Genomic DNA, 20,733 nt, shown 5'->3' with positions numbered 1-20,733 from the left:
AGAGGGAGTGGATTGGTAGGGGAAGCATGGAGTGCAGGCCTGGGAGTGGAAGGTTTATGGCCTGTTGATATCGCTTTTTACTCATGGGCGATTAACAATATGTTGACATACAAAAATATTAAACCAATCCCTCCATATGCCTATTAAGGTTTAATGTAAAATACTCTTTGTTTTAAAAGACAATAATAATGCATGTTTTTAGAGTTTGTGACATTTTCCCAGGCTATATGTAAGCCTATATATTGTAAATATAACTCATACTACACAATGGTAGTGAAGTATATATATATATTTTCTTCTAAAGGTATCCACTCATTGTTTTTGGGGGCAATAATCACTAATCTGGTCCTTCCTTAAATGTTACCTTCGGGATGGCCAAGGGGGGGGGGGGTGATGCTTGCTAGGTACTGGGGCTGCTATATAGGGGGGGGGGGGTGATGCTTGCTAGGTACTGGGACTGTACCTAGCTGGTAAATGTTCTTTCCACAGACTGATATATTTCAAGTGTTTATTTCTTTTAATTGTGATGATTATAACTGACAACTAATGAAAACTCCAAATCTAGTATCTCAGAAAATTAGAATATTGTGAAAAGGTTCAATATTGAAGACACCTGGTGCCACACTCTAATCAGCTAATTAACCCAAAACACCTGCAAAGGCCTTTAAATGGTCTCTCAGTATAGTTCTATAGGCAACACAATCATGGGGAAGACTGCTGACTTGACAGCTGTCCAAAAGACAACCATTGACACCTTGCACAAGGAGGGCAAGACACAAAAGGTCATAGCTATAGAGGCTGGCTGTTCACAGCTCTGTGTCCAAGCACATTAATAGAGAGGCGAAGGGAAGGAAAAAATGTGGTAGAAAAAAGTGTACAAGCAAAAGGGATAACCGCACCCTGGAGAGGATTGTGAAACAAAACCCATTAAAAAATGTGGGGGAGATTCACAAAGAGTGGACTGCAGCTGGAGTCAGTGCTTCCAGAACCACCACGCACAGACATATGCAAGACATGGGTTTCAGCTGTTGCATTCCTTGTGTCAAGCCACTCTTGAACAAGACACAGTGTCAGAAGCGTCTCGCCTGAGCTAAAGACAAAAAGGACTGGTCTGCTGCTGAGTTATGTTCTCTGATGAAAGTAAATTTAGCATTTCCTTTGGAAATCAAGATCCCAGAGTCTGGAGGAAGAGAGGAGAGGCACAGAATCCACGTTGCTTGAAGTCCAATGTAAAGTTTCCACAGTCAGTGATGGTTTGGGGTGCCATGTCATTTGCTGTGTTGGTCCACTGTGTTTTCTGAGGTCCAAGGTCAACACAGCCGTCTACCAGGAAGTTTCCTGCTGCTGACCAACTTTATGGAGATGCAGATTTCATTTTCCAACAGTACTTGGCACATACACGCAGTGCCAAAGCTACCAGTACCTGGTTTAAGGACCATGGTATCCCTGTTCTTAATTGTCCAGCAAACTCGCCTGACCTTAACCCTATAGAACATCTATGGGGTAACAATGCAGAAGAGCTGAAGGCCACTATCAGAGCAACATGGGCTCTCATAACACCTGAGCAGTGCCACAGACTGATCGACTCCATGCCACGCCGCATTGCTGCAGTAATTCAGGCAAAAGGAGCCCCAACTAAGTATTGAGTGCTGTACATGCTCATACTTTTCATGTTCATACTTTTCAGTTGGCCAACATTTCTAAAAATATATATTTTTTTATTGGTCTTAAGTAATATAAAAATTTTCGGGGATACTGAATTTGTGATTTTCATTAGTTGTCAGTTATAATCATCACAATTAATATAAATAAACATTTGAAATATATCGGTCTGTGTGTAATGAATGAATATAATATACAAGTTTCAACTTTTGAATGGAATTACTGAAATAAATCAACTTCTGGATGATATTCTAATTTTATGACCAGCACCTGTAGGTACTGGGGCTGGAATAACGGTGTGTTGTGATTTTAGGCCTTTTGCCTGAGGTTGTTGTTTTGGCTGACAGGCGGACAGTGAGGAGGTGAGGCCTTGACTCCCGGCTCTCTGCAGACATGTCCATAATAAAACCTCCTTCTACCTGTTTCTCTCCAGTCAACCAACAGCATGCTGCACACAAGCAGTTTATCCCTGCCGCCTGCTGTCTGAGTCCTGACACTCAGTAGTTCCTGCTTTTCCCTCCGTGCCCTGTGTGCATCTGTGAGTGTGTAGACTACAGAAGATTATGCCTCTACGTACGCTGTGCGAGGCGTGTGCTGGCTTGCTTCAATGCTGGAAGAATGGATGGCAAGGAAGGAGACCGTGTGGGGGCTAGCGGGAGGGCTGGGATACTGTGTGTGGAGAAGATTGTCTGACTGGCTGGCTCGCCTCAGGGTGTTATCATAGATGTTGTTGGTATGCTGGCATCTCCCCGCTCCCTCGTCTCCTCTCTGAGTTCCTTTCGGCCAAGGACGCCTCTTTCCGTTCCACTTCGGGAGGTTGGGGTAAGAAGGGGGGGTGTTTGACGTTAGCCTACTGGCGGTTCTGTTCCGGCTCCAGTTTTGGATGATGCCTTGCTGGTACCCCAATCTCAGCTTCCTGCCAAAGAAGCCCCAGAGACCCTCTGTTCCAGCCCCACACATGTTCTCTATAGACTACAGATCCCTGCATGCTGTGTACCAGGAGCTGAGCCCACTACCTCCTGGTAGCAGCATGCCCCAGTCAGTTACCTTGCCATATTGAAACAGGCTAGCAGCTGGAGCTTTGACTGTTGATTTGTCCTGGAGCTGCGGAGCGAAGTCCTCAGGTGTCCTGCTGGATGGGTCTCTCTGTTGAAGGAGCTTTAAAGGGGTCGCTAGCACTTCTGCTGTCCTGCTGAATAGTTCTGTCTGTTAAACCAGCTTTAGATGTCTGGAGATGGCTAGCTCTTAAACATCTTTCTGTACAGTTCTTTCTGTTAAACAGGCTTATGATGTCCAGAGATGGATGGATCTCTCTGAACTTGCCCATGAGGGTCTCGTGATAGCTAGCTGTTTTGCCGATTTGTTGGTTATCTTATTTTTTGACTTAGATGGCATTCCTGCTGTTAAGATCCTCGGTCAAAGCCTGTTTGATTAGGAAGTTAGATTAGCCAAGTCAACAGGCTAGCCCTGTGGTTCCCAAAAACCAAAAAGAACCATCCTACAGTTACTAAAGGGTCTTTGGCTATGATTTGTTTTGTTTAATTATGTGTTTGTTTTTTCTCCATCTGAGTTTATTTTGTGCATGGATTATGATTTGATGACTTGGGAATTTGAGTGTTTCTCCTGATGATCACAAGTAGCGAGGCTGTGTTTGCAGCAGCACGCGGGTGTGTGTTTTCCTTTGTGTGCACGTCCATGCCTGCAGGCATGTGTGAGGGTTTGTGTTCCTCTGTTCATCTCTGTTTGTGTGTGTTTGGGGTGCCCTGCAGTGGCGGGTGGCCGGCCGCCTGGTGGCATTGATCAAGCGTCTCTCCAGGACATAAATACAGGCTGAATAGATTCCAGATTCCAATCGTGGCTCAGACCACAATTAAAATGATTGATTGTTAAGGAAATTGATCATTAAGGGAGTGAAACAACTACCTAACTCCTGGCAAATGTACATAAACAATGAATGTTGAACGCCTGCTAATGGCGCATCACTTCGGGCTACTCTGCATGACATTTCTTTCCTGTAAGACATGGAGTGTGTCCCAAATGGCTCTCCATTCCCTATGTTGTACACTAGATTGACCAGGGCCTGGTGCAAAATAATGCTCTACGCTGGGAATAGGGTGCAGTTTGAGACGTCCTTGTGGTTCAATCCCGAATCAGCCGACAAACAGACCAGCCACTTACTAAGGTCTTACTGTGCAATCTGCATGTCATTTCCTTTACTGCCTCCAAGTATTCAGCACGTGGAGCCCGGCGTGTAAATCTGTACCAGGAGCCCGGCGCGTAAATCTGTACCAGGAGCCCGGCGCGTAAATCTGTACCAGGAGCCCGGCGCGTAAATCTTTAACAGGAGCTATGTGCAAGGCACAGGTGCTATGTAGTCAGTCATCCTCAGAAATGGACGGCAGTGCGTGACCAGCCTCTGTCTTACTGAGATTGGAGACATGTCCTGCTGCTGTTGTTGGTAAAAATAAAAGGTGTATGTGAAGCTTCATTGCTTATGGCAGTTCACCCCCCCTGATATATGGATATTTTCGCCCGGGTCTTCATGATCTGTCCTAACAGCTGACGTGCAGGTGTCTTTCTATTAACCATTAAATAACTGCAACAACCTGGGGAGTAGTTCTAGTTGAAGGGGTGATGAAGAATAAGCCCGTTAGAAGCTGGGGATGATTGGGGAACGGGAAGCTGGTCAGTAGCCCCTGCGCCTTAGCTTTTATAGTTTTACTCTTTAAATAATGTTTGAATATTTATACATGATCCAGTCTTAAATAATCTAGACCCTCCTCCAACAGTACCTCTTGCTGTTTTCATGATGATTCTACACAAGGACTAATTTACACATGACAAACAAAAATGGTAAGCTAATACATAATCATGAATTTTTCATACATTTTATTTCCAGTTATCCCCTTAGGAACACAGTATTTTTGTTCAAAGATGCTTAAATTTGGCACGCCTACATGTGTAAGGCCAACACGTTCGATGATTAATGACAGACCTTTCGAGCATTTTATGTAACATTACCACCAAGTGACCTGTGCCAAATGCAATTTAGTGTAGCTGAACGTGAGTGACTAGTGTGTTAATATAATGTTAATACATAATCTGCCATACGCTACTGTATTTAAAACATTAGAGGGATAGATAATTGATCATGCATTTGAACATATTAGGTGGAGTAGACATTAGGGCAGGGGGGGTTGAGTGATTCTCTAATCTCTCTTGGGATCCTAGACGACAGTTATAGCCCTTAACTAGTTCACCAGAATCAAGGGGACAAATGCACGTAATGCATAGTTTTTCTAAATAATTGTTTCTATTTTATTTATTTTTTATCATCTTCACACCCAGTCTGTCCCCTTCTTCTCACCAGTTTTGTTATAACCAACTGTAGTTATGACCTTGCACCACTTGGGTGTCCCACAATGCTGGGGGTGTTTTTGGTGGTCTAAAAATGATTTTAACTGGTCCTAAATCAACACTCTGGATACTCCTAGATCTCCATTCAGGAGCTTCTTGGAAGCATCTCTTTTCCCAGTCACCAATATACTGTTCGTTCTATAATCCTGGATGAAGTCTGCCTGGTTGTCTGATCAGTTAAGGTCAAGTTATTTAGCAACCCTTCTCTGACTTCCCTTTGCCCTTGCTTTTGACCCCCAAGGGCTTTGGTCTGAATAAGTGCATTAGGACAGGGATCAAGGTGCCATTTGGTATTCCGTCAATAACCATGTTTCCTTTAAGCCTCACTGGCTTGTCAGGCAGCCTATGCTTCTAGCACTTCTTTGAACCGAAAGTGGTGATGGTATAGGTTAGTGCCAGGTGGGGGGGTGTAGGTTAGGGGTGGAGGGGTGTAGGTTAGGGGTGGAGGGGTGTAGGTTAGGGGTGGAGGGGTGTAGGTTAGGGGTGGAGGGGTGTAGGTTAGGGGTGGAGGGGTGTAGGTTAGGGGTGGAGGGGTGTAGGTTAGGGGTGGAGGGGTATAGGTTTGGGACGGGTGGAGGGGTATAGGTTTGGGACGGGTGGAGGGGTATAGGTTTGGGACGGGTGGAGGGGTATAGGTTTGGGACGGGTGGAGGGGTATAGGTTTGGGATGGGTGGAGGGGTATAGGTTTGGGACGGGTGGAGGGGTATAGGTTTGGGACGGGTGGAGGGGTATAGGTTAGGGTCGGGTGGAGGGGTATAGGTTAGGGTCGGGTGGAGGGGTATAGGTTAGGGTCAGGTGGAGGGGTGTAGGTTAGGGCTGGTTGGGTGGAGGGCTATGAGTTAGGGACGGGTTGAGAGGTATCGGTTAGGGGTGGACTGTTAGAGCGGTATAGGTTAGGGGTGGAGGGGTATAGGTTAGGGGTGGAGGGGTATAGGTTAGGGGTGGGTGGGGAGGTGTAGGTTAGGGATGGAGGGGTGGAGGGGTGTAGGTTAGGGCTGGGTGGAGGGGAGGGGTGTAGGTTAGGGCTGGGTGGAGGGGAGGGGTTTAGCATAGGGCTGGATGGGTGGAGGGAATAACTTAGGGCTGGATGGGTGGAGGGGTATAGGTTAGGGCTGGGTGGGTGGGTGGAGGGGTATAGGTTAGGGCTGGGTGGGTGGATGGAGGGGTATAGGTTAGGGCCATTGAACAAGTGCTAATTGGGTTCTGTGGCTTTCACAGTGTCTTATTAACCCAGCTGAGCTCAATCAAAACCATTCCCGGAGAAGGTTTGCAATGGCGATGAGAGCAACTCTCGACACCACCGTTTCCATAGAGACGCAGTGGCATTTCACAAGGGGTGCGGCACGCCGGGAAGCCTGTGATTTCTGCTGCAGGCCGGACAGACAGGTGAATGATGAGGCAGTTCATGCAGGATCCAGCTGCCTTGGCTGGTGATGGATGCATTCACAATGGCCTGGGAGGTAATTCAACCTGACTTCCACTTCATATCTTCCTGTATTAACTTGAGCTATATTAGCTTGAGCCTCCAGCACATGTCATGCGGCTATTGGCTGTTTTGATGGTGTAATCTCTCTGCATTGACTTATCCCTTCCCCATTTACCTCCTCCGTGGCAGTTGTGTTGTTGACTCCTCCTGCATGCCTTGGGCTGCTGAAGGCCGTTTATGCTCTAGAATGGAACACTTCTACTCCTGGACCGATAAGGTACAATGCAGAGGATGAAGAGAGGGGAGGACTGTTGGCACAGGGACATCATCCTTCTCGTTCCCACATCTCTCCCCTCCTCACTGATTCATGTTTCCTCCATTTTGTCCATGTCTCCTCCTCACGGACCGGGCTTACTAGATCTGCGTCTCCTGCTCGCGGTCTGGATTTACTAGATCTGCGTCTCCTCCTCGCGGTCCGATCTTACTAGATCCACTTCTCCTCATGTTCCGGTCTTACTAGATCCACGACTCCTCCTGACGGTCCGGTGTTGCTAGAGTCGCATCACCTTCAGTTTTTCCTGTAGCTGCCTTCCTCAGTCTCTCCATTCCCAACATACAGGCTTTTTACCCTCTACTTAGTACTATACTAGTGACCAGAGATCAGACCGAGTGCATTTCATAAAGTACAGGGCGACACGAACGTAGAATGCCTTTGACCCATTCATGTGCTCAGTGAGAGACGGGAGTAAATACCAAATTAATCCCCTGAGGACATGGCCTTAAGCTCTCTCAAAGCGTTCTCTTCAGATATTGGCTGTCCTAACCTGCACACTGTTCGATTTGTAGTGAATTACTTTTGACCAAGGCCTATAGGGTCACTATGCCGACGAGGCATAAAAAGAACCCCCCCCCAGACGAAAGCATGTTCGCTCGACAATTCAATCTCATCTCGCGCCTCTATGATTCCCTTCTCTGTGCTGGGAGTGTAACTTGGTCTTGTTTTTCTTCTCATGCCCTCTAGGTGGTGCTAGTGCCTCACTGTCCCCAGCACCACTCTACCGCCTGCCTGGTGTCTCTTGCTGTAGCAGCTGGGGATTGTGAAGGGACATATGAACACACAGTGAGGAATCACACTGTTCAAGCCTTGTGTTTCCTGTACTATTATAACCAGCCTCGTCTCCCTCCTTGTCGTTCTTGCTCTCTTTCTTGCTTTCCTTTCCGGCTGTCTTTCTGTCTGGCTTTCTGGTTTGCGTTCTTTCTTTCCATTTCCCCCTATCTCTTTCCTAATGTGCCTAGGTTTTTTTATGGCCCAATTCAGCCTTTTGCTGAGCCATTTCCTTTGCAAAGGCTCATCTTGGTCTCTATGGCTCATTGGAATCTGTCCCTCGCTTTTTACGAGCTGAAATAAAGTCTTTCTGCCTCAGGTTCAGGTGTAATGTCGGCGTTGTAGCCTGAAACAGAACCTTACCTGTTGCTCCTCCTGCTTTTTTGGTTTCCGACCACCAGTGGTCACTTGCCGGTTGAAGCATTCGACTGCACGAGACGACACTACACCTTTTTTGGCATTACGTGTAATGTATGGGTTTTTCTTCTATGAATGTAATTATTACACCTTGTGTCTATGGTGTTGTCCCAAATGCTGCAGTCCTTGCTCTCAGGCACCAAGCCGTTGCTGACTCCTCAGTTAGAGCAGTGAAGGGTCAAACCTGATGCTACCAGAGAGCGTTCTGAACCACCGCGAAGCCTTTGGTTTCTACCTCTTGTAACGAGGAGGGCATGGACAAGGTGTTTCAGTCCTCTTATGTTTGTATTCAGTCGCTTTGCTTCTCCTCCTTTCTCCTCCTCCTTCTCCTTCTGGGCCCTGTTGAAGGTCACTGGTGCCTGATTCGATTTTCTAAGATGGAGATTCAACAGACTAATGGGCCTGTTTATTTTATTTTTTTATCCACTGCCCCTCCTATGCTCTGAGTCTCTCTTTGCCCGCCTGCTCAGCGTTTAATTGAATATAGATCTTAGAATGATACCCGTGATGTGACATGATAAAAGCCCACTCCAAAATCCGATGGGGCAGAGATAAGCAGGTTTCTGGAGATGCTGATATAATCCACGTCATTGGAGACATTAGTGGAGTGGTAAAGGATCCAGACGGTTTTCTTTTTAGTGAACTAGTTAAGGGGGACAGGGGGACATTGGGGATCTGTTGTCAGGTACAGCGCTCGATTAGGAGCGGACTGCCGAAAGAGGATTTGAGCTGCTCCACTGCCTCATTTACATTGTACATTAAGGTGAGGCTGTCACAATGTTGATGAAGTGGATTATCTACCCGTTCTCCTGTTCCCCCCCTTCTCCTCTCTTCCTCCCTCCCTTTTCTCTCCCACTCTCTCCTTTCCACCTCCACCCCCCCTTCTCCTTTCTCCTTCTGTATTTTGGATGCCTGCTATCTGTTAATGATGTTGAAAGTGGCAGGGCTGTGATTTTGTCTTTCAATTATGCACTGTTTAATAGGTTTTCATGAAGCCTGGGTTGTGGGTTGAGATCTGTGCTGGCTGGCTGCAGTCTAAAAAGTGCTGAATCACAGTATAGGATAGTAGAGGGGGGGGGGCTGGGGGTGTGAGGGGCAGCAAAACAAATGAAAGCCGGCCATGGTGCACTCTGTCTTCGAGTACCCTTGAGTACGCTGTGAGCACAGCTCTACACATTTATTACTCCAACTGCCCGGGCGTTTCGGGTAGCTCGCACACCTTGTCTTGGAGCATGCTTCCTTTTCTTCCTTTTCCTTTTACCCTGGCATCTTTTCTAATCAGCCATTCTGTCGTAGCAATTACTGGGGCTTTTAAAAGTGTGTTCATGTGTCCCAGTGAGAGGGCGCATTCTGTTTGGCAAGTGACGTTGGAGAGAGAATGGCCAAACGGTCGTCCGACTGTAAATGACGGTTAGGCGTTACGCCGTTCTTCGGGCCTGTGAATTTGGATTATGACATCATCCAGAATGACACAACCCGTGTCGCTGCTGTGACCTAATTGGTCTGAGGTGAGGAGGAGGAGTTAGCCCGGTGACTTGGCCCGAGACGAGTGTGTGCATCTCGGAGCGCTCCGTGGTCGCTGTGGGTTAACATGGTGTGTAGCAGCGCCGCCAAACGGCTGGTCTCTGATGTGATGGATCAGGCCATGAATGCCGTGGAAACGGAGTGCCCAATGCATCCCCAGTCGAGCTGTATTTATTGCAGTATAGGACTGTTGTTTGTGTACTTCAGGCTACACTTGAGCTATTTTTATAACAGCCTGGTATGAAATCCTCGGCCGTGTCTTAGTCTTCCCTATTCCTCCTCTATGTATGGTACTGATTCAACCTGGGTGCTGTCCTGCATGAATTCCAACAAGATGAAGCATACTGTTTTCATAGGAATACATCAAGCAATTAAACAACCTGGCTGTACTAATTTGTTGCTGTTCATTTGTTTCTTTATTATTTTTAAAATGAAAACAATTTCTATTGCACCTTATCAAACTGAGGTATAAAACGCTTCAGTCAAAAATATTGCTGTGTGCACGTCAAAAAAAGAATTTAAGAATGTCTTTATTTTTCTTAAAGGACATTGTGCAAGACTATCACCTCCATTTAATATATATCAAACAAAACACTCAAATTTTTTGCAGAGTGTGTTTTTATTTTATAAAACATTTCTTAAATCTGATTCATCACACTAATAAGTGGCACATCAGTCGATTACAAACATTGTTGTTCTTCCCCCAATATAGTGCATATAACACCCTTTCCCTGCTCTAAATGCACGTTTGATTTTGGTTCTGCCACACGGCGTTCTGCCGGTGGGCCAAAGATCCGACTCTGATCATTAAAGAACACAGTTCTGGACCATCAAGAGTGAGAGTGGGCTTCTGGAGTGAGCTGTTGTAGGCTAATGCGGTCTTGGCGCGTACCACAGCGCCAACCGGCCAGGCTTCCCACCTGAGGGAGAGTTTTGGACACAAGGAAAATAATTGGGAGAGAGCGAGAAAGACAGGAGCAAGTTCCAGAGTCCCAGGGAGGGAGGGGTGAGGAGAAACAGGTCCTCCCTCCACCTCAGCGCCGTGTCTGCTCCCCTGCAGGGTGCCGGATTATTGATATGGTTGATTTCTGACGGGGGGCCCTTTGATGATGGCTAATCCCTCCCTGGCGAGATGCGAGCGGGTTTTGGCACATGATGTATGCCCGCCGCGGTTCTGCCGTTTCCCCCGTCCCAGTAGGTTTACTGTTGTTATTTACTGAGAGACATGATTTGTTGTGTTAACAGAAGTCTGGCAACACCTGGTGATCGCCTGCTACGCTGGTCCGCCTCCCTGCTGCACCGTGCTTTCAGACCCGGTCCGTGTCACTTTCCCGGAGACGTGATTACCGGTTACTGACAGAGTCTGGCAATGGTAGACTGTCCTGCTGGTGCTGCCTAACTGGATATCTTAACATTTACATTTTACATTTTCATTTGGCAGCGACTCTTATCCCGAAAATAATTTACCTGGCGCATCAGGGATTACAACCAACCCCTCCTTTGGTTGGAAGTTTGTGAGATTTTCCCGTGGGGCGAATCACGGTTGTAAAAAATACTTCTTAATAAGTCTTCATCTGGCACTCATCATTTGCTGGGTTGTCGGTGAAGCTCTGACAGACTGGTGTCCTCTCTGGGGGGTGTACATCTACACCACACTACAAAAGCAGAACACAGGCCTCAGTCATTGGTTTTTCTGGCTCTCGCCACCCCAGTCCTACCTTGGTCTGACTCGTTTTCAGGCCCTGTACTGTACCAGTGTTTAGGTGAACTCTGCCAGCCCTACAGCCAGTCTCTCAGACGATTGACCGACTGGTCAACTAGTCTGACTCATAGACGTTAGGCCGACACGTCCACTAGTCTGACTCATAGACGTTAGGCCGACACGTCCACTAGTATGACTCATAGACGTTAGGCTGACACGTCCACTAGTCTGACTCGTAGACGTTAGGCCGACACGTCCACTAGTCTGACTCGTAGACGTTAGGCCGACACGTCCACTAGTCTGACTCGTAGACGTTAGGCCGACACGTCCACTAGTCTGACTCGTAGACGTTAGGCCGACACGTCCACTAGTCTGACTCGTAGACGTTAGGCCGACACGTCCACTAGTATGACTCGTAGACGTTAGGCCGACACGTCCACTAGTCTGACTCGTAGACGTTAGGCCGACACGTCCACTAGTCTGACTCGTAGACGTTAGGCCGACACGTCCACTAGTATGACTCGTAGACGTTAGGCCGACACGTCCACTAGTCTGACTCGTAGACGTTAGGCCGACACGTCCACTAGTCTGACTCGTAGACGTTAGGCCGACACGTCCACTAGTCTGACTCGTAGACGTTAGGCCGACACGTCCACTAGTATGACTCGTAGACGTTAGGCCGACACGTCCACTAGTCTGACTCGTAGACGTTAGGCCGACACGTCCACTAGTCTGACTCGTAGACGTTAGGCCGACACGTCCACTAGTCTGACTCGTAGACGTTAGGCCGACACGTCCACTAGTCTGACTCGTAGACGTTAGGCCGACACGTCCACTAGTCAGAGTAGGGGACTTCAAAGCAACATCAGTCAGTCTCTGATTCCTTCACTAAGCCCAGGGTTGTGAAGGAACCAGACACACACACACAGACACACACACACACGCGCCCCAGCAAGGGTTATGTGATAGATGTTAGTGGAAAACGTGTGAATGTCTTCACTAACCTGCAAATCAAATGCAGTTGACTGCATTGCTGTTACAGGTAAGGTGGCGAAATGGAGAGGGTTGTTGAATTTCAGTCGCATGACTGCCTGACCTTTCCTTTGAAAGTCGGATCAATTTCTTGAGTGGCTCTGACATATACTTATATTTCATGATTTTCATCTTGCATATTTTCTGAGCCCCTATAACCAGAAGCCAGTGGAGGATGATTGAAGTCAGGTTTGATTGCCTTATTGACTAGACAAGCCTAATTTAGCGGGACTGGTTGGCGTAACCCAGCTGAAACTGGGTTTGACGGTGGAAATGCAATGTCGTGTATTTTACTTTTACCATCGCACAAAAGCCCTTTAAAAGAATGAATGCGTAGAATCCATCAATCATCGGTGCCGAGCTGCAAATACAACCGTAACTGTCCGGTCTTGATGGGTTTGAGGGTTGTATACATCTCTGGTCTATTTGAAACATTACACTGTTTCAGGATAAGAGGCGGCAGCTGTAAAATCAATGTTTAGTAGAGTAATTAGGAGAATTCTCCTTGGCTCCCTGTCAATTCGCAACCCGGTCAGGCGGTAAAGGGGCTGGCTGTATAGCTGCCAGCATCCTCCGTCCACCCTAACCCACGGCTAGCTTCAGGATGTTTTGCTTGGCAGCTTTGGTACCGAGCTGAAGAAGGATGTCCGAAACGCCACGACTTAACTCGCATTAGACAAATGGGGCACGAAGCTCTGTAATAGTGAGGGAGCGTTGCGCTGATTCCTTCAGTAGCTTTGGTCCCGAGGAACTTTGAAGGATTGGGGTTTCGTCCCGAATGGCCACCTGTTCCCTATCCATTGAGCTACTTCTGGCCAAGGACCTAATGGGTGCCGTTTGGGACGCAGCCTAGTTAAGGTGGGTGATTAAGAACTCCCACCCCGGATTTAAAAGAGTAGGTCTATTTACTCACCCAGGGAACAAGTGCAGTTCTGCCATTATACACTGTACTGGCACTGTAGCCTTTAGTGCAGCTTAGATGAATCACCGTCCGCCTTGCCAAGCCTGTTGGTCTAATGAGGCTGTACTGTAAAGTTCTGCTTATATTTATGTACGCGCGGAAACGACAACGCATAGCTGGTGTGTTTGCTGGATTTGTCTGTGTCTGATGGGATTCGGGGACCCCCCCCCCCCAGCTCCCAGCGGCGGTGCTTTGTGATTCTGGCCGAGTGGAGATGGTGGGGATATTACAGTTGTTATTGAATGTGATCCCTGTGTGCTCTGGCACCAGGGATATGAACCCGGCACTTTACCTCCATACCAGAACTCCGAACCGGGTTGTCAGCGACGCGCGCCTACCTTCAGTCATACAGGCTGGACGGAAACTGCTGATGTGTAGTGTGTTTGTTTTTATGGTCTCTGTCACCTCGTCTTTGACAATTCAAGTCAAGGGCTTTATTGGCCTGGTAAATATTTGTTTATTTGTAGAAGATAATAATGATGATGATAATTACAACAACAGAATGCCATAATAAATAGCAAAAGTAAAAAAATAAATGTGCATTTAAAAGGATTTAAAAAGATTAAGGCATTTTTTGTTATTTTACAGAATGTGTACAGTGATGTCATTCTTACTTGCCTTTTTACAGGGGAAGTAGATATTTGTTATGTTCACATTGTTGTTTGTGCTCCACTAGATGCCCTTTTCTCGTGGCAAGACGTTGCAAGTTATCCACTTGTCAGGAGGCTTGGAAGTGTGGCTCGGTTTCCACTCACCTGACTGTAGTGTGCACATAGCCTGTCCTCTCTCAAGAGCCAGGTCGGCCTCTCATTTTCTCTCTCACTTTCTCTCTCCATCTCTGTGTCTCTTTTTCTCGTTGCCGTCAGTGCGAAAAGGGAGGAAGTGGACATATGTGCTTTGGTATGGAGCGGCTCAACCTGCTGATGGTTTTACTCTCTGTGATTTAGACCACAATCAAGGCCTGGGGAGGGAGTCGCGGGGAAATGGCCTATTGTTTTATGGGCCGCAGCTCCCACCCTCTCCCTGCCCACTGACACCGCCAGCCGTCCCAGACTCCCCGGGTCCCTTCTTAACGGCCCCCTAGCCCCTAGGAAGTGCCCTGCTTTTGACCCGCGTCCGTGGGAATGTGGTTCCGTTCAGGACACGACCGTGTTCTTCCAGGGTTTATTTATGGAGCGGCTGAAACAACACACTAGCCCGGCGAGAGGCATGCTGGAGAGGAATAATTGTAGTAAAAGTAAAAATGTTGTTAAAATATATTTATGAAGCACTTCTGCGTGGCCGGCCAGGGGAGGGTGCTGTGCTTTCACGTTGTCTGTGATATACAGCCGTCACGGGTGATCAGAGACCGGAGCGTTACGCTGTCAAGGGCCCCTAGCTAGGCAGCGCTCACCCCATTGACCTTTTAGCCCCTCAGCGGTCCACAGCCGTTCTCAAGGGCACGGGGAGGAATTGGGCGTCCTTTTCTGCACATGGGTTTTGTTCCCACACCTATTTCAGTTTTCGGCCAGACACTAATCAGTGCGTGTTGAGTTTCGTGTCACGGCTTGAGGTACTTCCGGTCAGGTCCCACAAACCTCCGTCTGCTTCGGACCTTCCCCCGGACACGCGCGTTCCATGTCTCGTCCTGTCTGTCGAGTGCCCTCAGCCTGGTGACCTTGGGCCGTCAGCAGTCATCCATCGACATCATCCCTTTTACACTCATCCCTCATCCCATCTCCAACCGTTCGTCATCCCTTTTACACCCTGGCTTCGTCTTTCCTCCACCCCTCATCACTTTCATTAGAATCAAACATTATTTTTGTTCTTCATTACTTTTTGTAATTTTGATTATTACTGTTGCCTTACTAAAATAATCCATGGATCTCTTTGGAAATCATCTTCTCTGGAGTTGAGGAACGCACACGCGCCCACGCACACGCACACGCCCACACACACGCATTATTTGAAGTTTGCCCCTTGAGGTCTTTTATGTCAGTGCGCAATGGAGAAAAATACTAGGATTCCTTCAATTGGCCATGTGCTCCTTACCAGATCTGTGTGTTCCTCAGAGGAAGTGCTAGTCTCTGGTTTCCTGTGAAGCTTGCGTACAGCACGGGCAGTTATTTTAATGGGAAATGTAATTTTTCTCCGTAAAGCAGAAAACGAAAGCAATTTGTTCCCCTCCATTGCATTTTCAGATAAACCAATTTTCAAAAAATTATATCTGCTTGTACAAATCACGCATAATCAATTTCCTCATTAGTGCGCAGTGTCTGGGAAGACCTCTCACCACAGCAAATCAAACTGGTAGAAATGTATTCCTTTCACACGCCCATCTCCCCTGACTCCATGCACCTTGTCACCGAGCGCTGGCTAAATCCCCCGCACTATCTGGAATCCCAAATTCCACCCTATTCTCTTTCAAGTGCACTGAGTTTGACCGGAAGACCATGGGGTCCTAGGGAACAGGACGTGTGTTTCCCTGTGTACCAGGGAGTAATTTGGGATGCTCAAGTCGCCTCTGAAGCGGCCCTCCAACACGTGGAGGAACAGACGCATACCTCACGCTGATTAACACCCGAGACGCCAAATGCCCACGCCAGTTAGCGTTTGAGTTTGTAATTAAAATCAAACTGCCATTTTGAAAGCTACACCCTCCTGCCATGACTTTACCCAAGTAGGCGTATATAACATGGTTCCATTGTCAGAATTCTACACTCACAAACGGATAACTATTTAGAGACTGTTTACCTGTTCTGTTTTTACCCCGTTTTCCTGATTCGCCACAATCACATGCCACCTGGAGCAGCAATGACTGTTTTGAAGGAGGCAAATGCCTCTGTTGGACTTGGTAGATGGCCCTGTAATGCCTGGGACTGAGAGTGAATGTCTTGTTTGTGCATCTTTGAGTTGATGGGTTCTTCAGGGAGCTCCAGCCGGGTGTTGGCTAGTTTGATAGCATCTGACTTTCAACCAGATTTTCACGTACGTACGTTTCAGTTTGGACCGGGGGTTATGTCGTTGTCATGACCGGGGGTTATGTCATCCTATGAATACAACTGAATGTTGTTGTCTTCTTATTTTTACTGTTCATTTTATCCTTTTTTTTGGTATGGGCTGATCTGCTTTGTAAAACATACCGAGCCAATATGCACCATATAGGGTCCCGGTGTGTCCTACCGGTGCTGCTTCTAGTCACGTTGCTCTGACCCGGTTGACTGCTCTGGTCCTGCTGTCCAAAAAACAGGCCAGAGCCCCTGTCGTCCCGGGCTGAGCGGTCCTCTCTGGACGGCCAGTTCATTTCCCTGCTCTGTTGAGGATTGTTCAATGCTTCGCCGATAAATACAAGCTTATTAAAATGAGTTTAACTAACAGGACCAATGCAGCCTGACGCCACCGTATTTTGGGACTGGGCCTTTGGGAGGGATGGCGCTATAGAGCTATGGATTGGGTCGAGTTCCCAAAGAGCGCCGATGCTCAGCGTCTAGCGCAGACCTGAGTCACTGGTCTAAAGCAGTGCACTGTCCGTAGGGTACGGTTGCCATTTATGACACGCTTAAAGGTTAAAAAAATGGGAGAAAGAGGGTGGGACTGGGAGTGATTATAGGTTATGTACTAGTCGACCCGCCCCCTGAGCTTGTTGGGTAATTAGCAGCTGGAAAGATGGATCTGTTTGGTTTGGACTTGGCAGGTTCTGTGAATCACCCTGTGTCCCAAATGTTTCCCTACTCTTTATGTGGTCCCCTACTTTTGCACCAAGGCCCTGTGGTACCATGGCCCACTCTGGGAGCCGGCTCTGTTGTTTGCTAATTATTATATTCTGTAGAAAGTCCATATCTAATGTAACGGGAATGGGCAGACAGGCCGAGGGAGGGGGCGTTGGGGGGGTGGACAGACAGGGATAGGGGGAGGACTGGGGGGGGGGGGGGCACAGGAGGGAGGGAGCGACAGGAAGGAGGGAGGGAGATTTAGAGAGAAGGGGAGTTTTTCTTTGTTCTCAATCAGACCGAGTAGACAAAAAAAAACGCTTGTTTCTATTGACCAACAGACACAAGCTTGGGATCCATCCCACATGGCATCCTTTTGTCCTTCGTTTTGCCCTAACAGGGCTCTGGTCAAAAGGAGAGTAGGGGAGGGAATAGGGTGTCATTTGGAATGCACCTTCGGGCTCCATCGACCCCCATTGTTCAACACAGTTCCCTTATTGATTCTGTCTCGTAATTTTGAGGTACAGATCAATGTATTGTATGGTGTGAAAGTAGGAACCAGAAACCCAACAGTCAGGGGAGAGAGACAGGTATATTTAAAGACAAAAGAGGAAAGGCAAAGAAATGGAAATGCATAGCATTATTCTAAAACCTGTGAGATGACACATCGCTGAAAACAATTGAATAATTAAATAATATTATAGACACTGAGGAAAATATAGAAAATGTTTTTGTTTTTTCGAACTGTAATTATTTACACAGTAATTTCAGTATGAAATGCCATTTTGTAAGAATAATGCATTTGTTATGCAGCAACTCTTGCTGAACACAACACCAATTTGCAACTCGTAACAAGCGAGCGTTTCAGAGTAGTTCTTATTTGGCATCTAGAAGAGCGTTTTGGCAGTGCTGTATGCATGATCTTTGATGTCCCAAATGACACCCTATTCCCCACATAGTTCACTATTTTAGACTGGAGATGTATCTGAGCTAGTGCACTATCTGAAATAAAGTGCCTTTTGGGACAGCTACTTGGTGCTTCTCTAACTGGGAGGGGAAAGATTTAGATATTTAGCATTTAACATGCTCCAGATAAAATGCCATGCTCCATATTTGACTTCTTTTGTGTGTTTGAGAAGGTGTGTGGGTGCATTAATTTAACTTGAACTCAGTCTGTCTGTCTCTGCTTTGTCTTCCTCTGTTTTACTCTGTCTTCTCCCCCCAGGGCAGCTTGCGAAGCAGCCATCAGATCGCCCCTCAGGAGTTCCTGGGGGAGCTGAAGTCAGGGGTGACTGACGAACGCCTCATGGCCTGCCTCGACTCTCTCCGAGTCTCCCTCACCAGCAACCCTGTCAGGTAGGGGAACGCGCCCGCACACGCACACACACACTCACCAGCTGTTTAATGTTTGTCATGTACCCTGTAATGGTATCTGACATTACAGTATTGTGATGAATAATAAAGTTGTCAGAGTAGATATGCTGGTGCATAGATTTCAGTGTTGATATAATGCACTGTGTTATCCAAAACATTTTGGCAAGTGAAAACGGCAATTGCGAAGAGCTGCTATAAATCATCACATGACGACACCAAGAGGGCAGTGGATTTAAATATGGCCTATTTGGGGGGCTCTGGGACTTCCTCCCCTGAGTCCTGTAAGAGGGATTTGGGCAAAGCTTGGGAATCTTTTGAGAAATTGTCCCGGCCGTGGCCTGTATTAGATAACGCTGTTCCTTCCCCCGCCTCGTGGCGTAGGGGCTCAGAGCGGCTCGCCCTGCTGGGGTTCATTAATATGTATTACACCTCCAGCAGCCCCAGGTTTCCCCCCGCCTTTTAATTGTTTGAAGCGTATCGTGACCAGCGTCCCGTCGCGTTCCCTCGCCTCTATCACAAACATGACACGCGTTTCACTGGGAGGGCCGCTGCCAGCCTGCCCCAAACTCCAAGGAAGGAATAATTACAGCTGTGTGTGTGTGTTGCTGTACAGCTGTGGGCTGCCTTCATTTAACATTTCATGTTTCATTTTTGTTTATTTTTACGGATCACACGGGCAATGAGACGGCGAGCTGGAGGCAGTGAGAAGAAACCAGATAGTGCAAATGACATGTCGTTCTCGTAAGGATGACATCCGTTCTGAATGGGGCGGTTTTATTTAGCGGTGCTCTTGTGGTGTCCTTGGAGTTTGTGATAGCTGGTCAGTGGTTAATGAACGGCTCCTATCGGGCCGCATGTCCGCGTTGCACGGCTCAGGATGTTCTGGGATGGTTCTGACATTCCTTTGGTAATTGTGAGGGCGATGGGGCGTCATCTTCCAGGTGTAGACATGTCTGGGATGAGCTCTGTGAACATAGTGGGGCTGTCAATGTTAACGCCTTAATATCACGGTTATGTGCCACTTTTATCGCCATGTGTCATTATCATTTTTATCATTATCATCACTCTGTCGGCCACATTTCCAGTTCTTCACTGCACGGAACCTTTTTCAGTGCATTTCTTTTCACCTGGACCCTTTTCCGTGAGGGACCCAACCTGACGGCACTCTGTGCTTTTAGACGACATGGTTCCCAAGTTATGCCCGGTCTTACTGTAGCTGTTGTTGTAGGGCGATCTGTTCTCCACAGACAACACCACACGGCTTGTGTGTGTGTGTTTGTGTGTGTGAGTGTGTGTGTGTGTGTGTTTGACGTTGATAAGAGAGAAAGGCCTGCTCTAACGTTGGGGGACTTCATAGCTGCATTATGTTGAATATTTCGTGGTTATCTAGAAAATTCTATTAAAAACATTCTGATAGTTTGTTTTTGTTTTTCTGTCAATCAAAGCATAGTGTGTTTGTAACTCGTGAACTGAATAATAGTTATTCAGAGTAGATAAGGGGACAAATTAAATAAATAAATGTAAAAAAAACTATGAAAAGTCATGCGAATGAATCATGCAGTGCTGTGTGACTGGCCAATAACACAGGAAAGGATACATCTAAAATGGCTGGAATATGTATCGGAATGACCTTGAGAGTGATCGTTGGATGAGGTCATAATATTCCTCTCCGTGCTTTTAAAGTTTACCATCCATGTCGCCAAGGTCTCTTTCCATTTTAGTTTGTGAAATAATGAAAGAAATGTGGATGGTGGACAGTGCGTGCACACCTATTTCCCCCGGATACAGCTGAGTTGGGGACCTACAATATACAGTTCACTACATCTTGAGTTTAGGAGCTGTGTTTGCCGTAATAGACCTTAAATGTCTGCATGGACTGAGCGGGAGGGAATGGCGTGCACAGGGGTCTTGAGACAGAAGGGGGTGGAGTCAGGTGGATGAGTTATTGCCATCATTTGAACAATGTCATGAATCCCATTAGTTGCTGAATGAAAAGCTGTGAGATCGCTTGAGGTCTGCCGATGCGGGTGGAGCGATTGTCCAACACTGTCTTTGGCTGTGTCCCAAACGCACCTTATTCTCTAGGTAGTGCCCTTCTTCTGACGGGGCGTCATGGTGATAGGGTGCCATTTGGGCCTCTCGAGCAGGCTCTGCCTCTACATATTATTCTGCTACAAACCGCTTTGAACTCTTCGGCTATTTGGTTTAAAGAATGTTTCATTAGAAGTGATCAAATCTTTTTAACTTTTAGTCAGTGCATGGACAGACAAGATTCTATTGTTACAACAAGCCTCTGATTGGTCTAAGTTATATTGTTTCAACAAGCCTCTGATTGGTCTAAGTTATATTGTTTCAACAAGCCTCTGATTGGTCTAAGTTATAATGTTTCAACAAGCCTCTGATTGGTCTGAGTTGGGCTGTAT

The 20,733-nt window shown here is 47.1% G+C and overlaps 1 protein-coding gene across 5 annotated transcripts in view; it reads left to right on the top strand.

Moving 5' to 3' along the window:
* LOC105020029 (protein diaphanous homolog 3) overlaps positions 1-20,733 on the top strand; it is a 309,867-nt gene that overhangs the window by 59,291 nt on the left and 229,843 nt on the right. For all 5 annotated transcript variants that reach the window (XM_029116813.2, XM_029116812.2, XM_029116811.2 and 2 more), the window contains one exon: positions 18,162-18,292. In XM_029116813.2, coding sequence (XP_028972646.2) covers positions 18,162-18,292 — 131 coding nt within the window. The remainder of the gene's footprint in view (positions 1-18,161; positions 18,293-20,733) is intronic.

The sequence above is a fragment of the Esox lucius genome, chromosome 22, assembly GCF_011004845.1.
Source record: "Esox lucius isolate fEsoLuc1 chromosome 22, fEsoLuc1.pri, whole genome shotgun sequence".
Lineage (NCBI taxonomy): Eukaryota > Metazoa > Chordata > Actinopteri > Esociformes > Esocidae > Esox > Esox lucius.
Note: the sequence above shows the minus strand (reverse complement) of the source record. Positions and strands in the feature narration are given on the sequence as shown.